Here is a 7,315-nt window from a genome sequence, read left to right as displayed (position 1 = left end):
TGACAACTGAGTTCTTAGGAAACAATAAAGGCCAATTTCCTGTGGTATCATTGATGACAATAAGTGATATACAAATCTTTGCTGAACAAATTGAGGTCTACCAAGGTCTTGAGTAATCATTTTTAATTAAGAAGTACAACAGAAATTCCTATCTGGATGTCAGAGATTAATCATGTACAGGAACACAATAATGTCAGTCTTCTTGATTGTACAATCTTTCTGCTGATAAGAGAGGTGTCAACCTTCTTAGTTGGAATGTTTTTCCATGAGATTCTGGAAGTCTTTTCCAATACTTGATTACACCAAAAGGGCTTTTCACTACTTAATAAGAGCAATTTTATGAACTTTAAGCTCAAAATGTTTAAGAAGGCTTGACTGTAAGGAAAGTAACAGAGGTAGGTTGACAGTTTCACGCCAGATGTGGTCACAAGAAAAAGTTTTCTAAAATAGGTATTGAAGAATTTCTGTCTCAGTAATTTATGGTTCAGGATAATAATGAGCACTGGTCCTTTGTGATAATTGTACGCTGTCACTCTACAGCTAGTAATGTAAAGTCTACTTCCTAATGAAACCTGCAGTCACCCTCAAAAAATGCCTGTTGAAGCAGAGAATTGGTTAAAATAAAGATATTTTAAAAATACACGGGAAATAATTTCATTCGATGTCTTCAATTTTTCATATTATGTCTTAAAATTTGCGGAGATTGAATGATGCACATAAGCACTATTAGGACTGAAGAAAGAAAAACACACATTTTTATCATTTTGAATTTTGTTTTTCACAAGGAGTTGACTAAACTTAATGAAGAGTTCTTTTATGTAGGACGTTTCTCAGTTAACAAGTTTCCTTAGGGCTTGCTTTATGTCTTTGTTTCTCAGACTGTAGATAAAAGGATTCAGCATGGGTGTGGCTACAGTGTACATCACTGAGGCGATTGCAGTGGCCCTGGAGTTTTCAATAGCAGCAGGGCTGATATAAACCCATAAAGCTGTGCCATAGAACAAGGAAATCACAGAGAGGTGAGACCCGCAAGTGGAAAAGGCTTTATATTTGCTTGCAGCTGATGAAATTCGCAAAATGGAGGACACAATCTTCGTGTAAGAGAAAAGGATCCCGGTGAGTGGAATAACACCCAGAAGTCCAGTTGCTAAATATATCACTAAGATATTGAGAAATGTGTCAGAACAAGCTATTTGTATTACTTGTCTAAGGTCACAGAAAAATTGGGGGATTTCCAATTCTGTACAAAAAGACAGTCGCAAAACCATCAAAGAATGTAATAGAGAGACCAGAAGAGTCAATACCCAGGAGGCCAGAAGCAGGAGGCCACAGAATCTTGGGTTCATGATGACTGTATAGTGCAGTGGGTGACAGATGGCCACAAACCGATCATAGGCCATCACTGTCAATAGGAAGTTGTCTAAGGTCAAAAAAAGCGTGAAAAAAAATATCTGGGCGATGCAGTCTTCATATGTTATTACTTGGCTCTGCATCTGGATGTTCATCAGCATCTTTGGGACAGTGGTGGAGGTGAAACAGATGTCAGCAAAGGAGAGGTTGGAGAGGAAGAAGTACATGGGTGTGTGGAGGTGGGGGTCTGTGGTGACGGTCAGGATGATGAGTAGGTTCCCAGTGAAGGTGACCAGGTACATGGAGAGGAACAGTGCAAAGAGAAGGGGCTGCAGTTCTGCCTCCTCAGAAAGCCCCAGAAGGATGAATTCTGTAATATGAGTGTAGTTTCCTGGCTCCATGTAGCTGATGAAACTACTGGGAAAGAGAAATGAGCACTGCAGCTAAGTCAGAAGATATTGGCAACAGTTTAAAGATGTTCTGTCATTTATGTTTTAAACAGTCAATTAATTAATGCCTATTCACATATGTATATCTCGTGTTCTTTAATTTCAATATTCTCTTTATGCGGAAATTGTCAAACTGTACTTGCTTCTAATAACATCTCTTCCTGAAACATTATATCTCTCTACAAATTCATTAAGGCTTTGACAATTCATTCAACAAATGTGTTTGACTAATTAATTATTTTATGCCAAGTGTTCTTGAAAGATTTGGGAGCTTCTGGAAATTAAAAATTCTTACCCTTATCTGATATGAAGAGCATAAAATGCAAATTTTGAGCATGTCCTTACAGAGGTCAGAAGAGTGATGGAAGTTGAAACTCCCAAGGAAACAATTGGTCCAATGGACTCATGTGGCGTACAACAGCAGTCATGCCTGGAACAGAACTCTCCTCCATGTACCAATAATCAACTATGTAAGTTCAAGAGGGCAGCATTTTTCCCAGGAACAAAGTTCAGAGGATTAGGAAGCAAGAAGAAAAGGAAACAGGAAACAGGAAGAGGCAGAGGGATAAGCTTTGGCACATCCAGGAATCGCAATGGATGAGTTAAGTAAGAATGTATGTGATATTTTCAATGTCGTTAGAGTCTGTAAACCACTTAATTCACAGTAGCAAGTAAACAAGTTAAAGAGTACAAATAAATTGATCTTTGTATCATCACTCCCGAGAAACAGTCAATGTGCAGGAAATCTGAAGGCTGTTACTGTGATAGTCATGAGTAGAACCCTTCAGGCAGAGATAGGGGCTGTAGTCCTCTCCTGACACAAGAGTACTCTTCACAACCTCTGACAACAAGATGGATGGTGCAACTGATGTGCAAAAACAAATCTGGGTTCAAGTTGTAGTTAAAAGTGACAGGAATATGAGATCAGATTGTTGTGAGTTTGAAGACTCCCTGATAAAGATAAACTGTTAAACAGTAAAGTTAAGTAAAAATGTACCAATTAATCCTATGCAAATACCTTAAAGACAACAAGCTCTGAATATCACCTAGAGTCCACTATGTGCCTCAGACCAGAAAAATCCGTTTTAACTTGCATATTCTTCATCGCTTTAACCCAAATTCTTATGCCAATTCCATAGAAGAGTTTGAAAAATAAGACATTTCAAATGTCATGCTGTGTAATATTAATTGGTGGATATTTTGAGACATTATTATCCAAGTCCTCACAGATCCAGCTCCCACTTCTACTGTGATTTTTCAACTCCTCATCTCTCTATGGATTTCCCAGGAGCAGTTGTCTGCTCTGCACATGGACCAGAGCAATGTCTCAAATGGCAAGTCTGACTGCAGACAGACTGTGCTGCTAATTCTGCCTTGACTCTCGTTAATTTCAGAGCTGTCCATCCTTAGACAAAATATGCAGCTCTGTGTTACATGGCTGCTGCCTACCTGTCCACACTCATGCTTCACTTTCCATTTCTTGCGTTCCTTGTCAGTTATTAATTAGTATGTGCAATTTTCATCGCACACAGAATGGTCTTAATAATCCTAACATTACTCCCCTCCTGCCTCCTCCTTCAAAGCTCAGTATGACCCTCATCTCTCTGTGAAACCTTCCCTAAAAGTCCCCAGGAAGGGCAACAACATCATGATGCATGTCAGTAGGATTGCAGAGCCGGGATAAGCACGCACTTAACTTATGTAGAATGTAAGATAGTGGAAAGAAGGGAAAATGTCCATTCATTTTTTTCCCATAGTATAATTTCGTGCTAAACAAAAGCTTTGTGAGTTACACTGGGAAAAATATTCGAAAAAGATTAAAAGGCCCGTTAATATAAGGAGAGAAGCAGGTTGCAGGAAAGGGAGCCAGCACCAGTGAAGACAGATTAGAGAAAGAAGACATTGTCCTATAGCCAGGGAATTTAACTTAGCAGCACTTTATGCCATTAAATTTGCTTTAATTTTTTATTTCGGTTGATTTACATACATACTACCCAGACGAGAGGGCCTTCACTCATCACCAATCCTGCAGCACCTGTGACGATCTTGAAGCTCATCCAGGTATAATCAGAGGAGAACTCCCCAGTGCTGCTTTTCCCATGTACCACTGTAAAGTTAAAGCTCGTGCCCCAAGAAGAGCAAGGAGATGGACGCATTCATGACGCTTCTAGAAGGCAAAACTGTGTTTTCTCATCCCCTTAGATGGATCCAGTAGATCTGGGTCAGTGTACAGGAAGCATTTACAGTCCTTTGGCGCTAGTGGATGAAATCCCTTGTGCCTCATCAATGAACTATTCTTTTGACTTACATACCCTGGGAATTTTATTTCTCTGGAGCTAAGAGAACAAAATTGAAACTTGTGCCTGTTTGTCCCTTGGGAGACAACGTGGAACTCCGCGTACTGTTTTCTCCCACTGGACTGCTTCTTCCCAGAAGGCGTTCATCTCTATTGTGCTGTGTCTCCAGCATGCAGGGTCATGTCTAATGATCACTCTGAGATGCATTTCCTTTTCCAGAGTCCTAAAGAACACAGCTGGACATCATTTACCAAGATGCCAGGAATTTATGAAGTACTTCTGATCACATATATCATCACCACTCTCACTAGTTTATTTTTACTATGTCTTTTATTTGAATTAATTGATAATATACGCTGATTAAACAGAATGCCATTTGTGTAGGGAGGGGGTTGGAAGATTATATGATAGGATATGCTCAGTGAGTTATCCACAAATCATAATAGATAAAAAGCCTAAATGTCACAATTTTGACAAGATGGTCCATAGATAATATTTAAATATTATTTCATAATATCATACAATTCAATAATACATCATATAGCTTAATAACATTTAACATACCATGTAAATATATTCATAGGTTTATATTATTATTTTTGAGAATGATTTTCTAATACATTTCAATGACACCTGTGACATGGTACGTGTTATATGAAAGGGAATCTGTCCATATGGTAGCTTCCTATTCTGTGAATGAAAAGAGATATTGCAGAAGGATCCACTCGAGTTGAAGATGTGAGGAGAGAAGAGGGGAGATCTTTCTCAGGAGGAGCCATTTAAGGCAATAGATAGAGGACAGGGCATTGAAGAAGTGTCCCAGGGAAGAGCCTCCTCTGGCCTGATTGCCATTTGTTTCGGGGGCCTTTTTGTACCTTCTACAACTGAACTGCACCACTCACCGTTCTGGCTTGGCCTATCGGCATCAATTAAAACCATACCTACCTGATGAGTCCACGGGATGATAAACAATGTGCATGGGCCCCATCACAGAGCCTGAATGAAAAGTCCAATAGAAAAGGATATTCGGGATTTCTACATGAATACCCAGTGCATTACCTTCTGTGTTGCTTCCTATTCTAAAATTCATTTTTTCTGTTATGCATGATTTTATACATTAGTAATTATTCGTGTGCTTCCAAAAGTATATGAAACATTTGAATTAATACTTAATGGGACTTTTCCACAAACTTTAAAATGAGGCACATATAACCTTCACATATTCCTGATGGGGGAACGTGGAGGGACGGACAGGGTGAAAGTGTTTTGAAGAACAGATCATTGATTCTTCCAAATGCTATCCCTAGGTGCAGCAAGTGAGCAGCAATTCCACTGCTAGGTACTACCTACAAAGAATTAAAAAGAGGTATTTAAATAAACACTGGTAAATGAATGCATACAGAAACAGAATTCACAAGTACTAACTGGTAGAAACAATCCAAATGCCATCAACGGATGAACACAATGTGGCTTTGCCATACAATAGATAATTGTTCATCATTGAAAACCCTGGAAGCAGGATTACACGATGCAGAATGGGGGATTCTTGGAACCTTACACCTAGTGGGGGAAAAGTGCATTCAACTCACTGCCGTGCAATCAGTTCTGACTCAGAGTGACCTCCGGGGTAGAGCAGAACTCCTGGAATCTTTATTAAAAAATGGCCAACGCTTTCTCTGATCGAGGAGCTGGTGTCTTTAGATTTAAAACTACAGAAATTTAGGTCAACAATGTGTTAATTTGGTTTTGTGTCAACGTGGTTGGCCAGGATTCTCACTAGTAGTAATTGGTGTTTTCCCCTGATGTGACTGAACATAAACAATTCCATGATGGAATTTATTGTGAATGGTAAAACAGATGTAAGAGGATTAGGGAGTAGACGGTTTCATCACCCAAATATTAGCTCTGCTGTAAATGAAAATATAGATTCCTCAGGGGTGTCACCCACTTTTATGTAAGTAGACTTAGTGGGCAAACTTGCCACTTTTCCCTTGCTGGATGGATCCTCCTTCTGTCTCAGTGACCCTGGTGTTTTGACGTTCAGCCTGCTGTACTGCCTCACAATCTGGGAGCTATCATTGACCTGCCATAATGACTGCAAACCTTGGATTTTTTTTTACCTCTGCAGCTAGTAGCTTTATCTATTGAACTTGAATTTTTCTGCCTTTACCTCCATCAGATTGTGGTTTTCCTGCTTCCTGATGGTCTTGCTTCCTGGTTTGCCTACCTTAGCAGTTACTGGAATATGTTGTCTCTCATTAAAATGTGACCCATAGATTTGAGTCAGATTGTACTTCCTCCCTCCTGCAATTGTGTGAGCCATTCCCTTCATATGTATTTCTCTATCTTTCTTCATGGAGATATAGATATATAGATATGCAGAGAAGTACAGAAAGGAAGAGAAATAGGTATCAAAGGAATTTCTCACACAGGTTTAGAAGTGATGAATAGAATGAGAGGTAGATAGATAGAATTATATATACATGGATAGACAGATACATACATAAATAGATGGAGATATCAAGATATCATGGGTCTTATTTCGACTGAGGTTTCATTCTAGCACCCAGCTGAGTGCTTAACCTCAGTGTCACCATGGATCTATGGGTCATCGTGGGGTGAGGAAGGGAACACAAGCGGTCATATCATATGCTCTCATTTATATAAAATATTCCAATCACCAATCATTTTAATGCTTTTTCTTTATTATAAATAAATTATTTCGTTGGGGTCTCTCACAACACTTATTGCAATCCATACATCAATTGTTAGAAGCACATTTGTACATATGTTACCTTCATAACTTTAAGTATATTTTCATTCTGTTTGACCTTTGGTACCAACTCCTTACCACAACCTATGCTCACCATCAAAGACCCCAGATAAATTATAAATTTTATTTTTATTATATTTACACCACTCCCCCCTGTGTCTATGTTATTGTTGTTTGTTCCCTGGAGAGAGGGGTAGCCTGTGTGTCATTGTAGTCCGTTATCTGTTTGTCCCCTTCACCACCACCCTCCACCTTCCCACTACCCTCAACTATTGCTACTACCATTGTTGCTCGTGACGGGTGTATCTCTCTTGGATTCCATGTGTTGGGATCTCTTCTGTACCAGTGCACGTGCTCTGGTCTATCCAGAGTTTTAGGTAGAACTGGGGTCATGATAGTGAGGAGGAGGAAGCATTAGAAAACTAGAGGAATGTTGTGTGTTCCAT

At 39.3% G+C, this 7,315-nt stretch overlaps 1 protein-coding gene across 1 annotated transcript; it reads right to left on the bottom strand.

Annotated features, from left to right (window-relative positions):
- Window positions 1–830: 830 nt before the first annotated feature.
- LOC142432280 (olfactory receptor 7C1-like) lies at window positions 831–1,754 on the bottom strand. Its single transcript, XM_075537417.1, has one exon. The coding sequence runs from the start codon at window positions 1,749–1,751 to the stop codon at window positions 831–833; it is 921 nt and encodes a 306-aa protein (XP_075393532.1). The 5' UTR covers window positions 1,752–1,754.
- Between the last annotated feature and the right edge of the window lie 5,561 nt (window positions 1,755–7,315).

This window comes from Tenrec ecaudatus, chromosome 1, assembly GCF_050624435.1.
Source record: "Tenrec ecaudatus isolate mTenEca1 chromosome 1, mTenEca1.hap1, whole genome shotgun sequence".
NCBI lineage: Eukaryota > Metazoa > Chordata > Mammalia > Afrosoricida > Tenrecidae > Tenrec > Tenrec ecaudatus.
The sequence above is the reverse complement of the archived record's forward strand: the minus strand, read 5'-3'. Positions and strand labels throughout refer to the sequence as shown.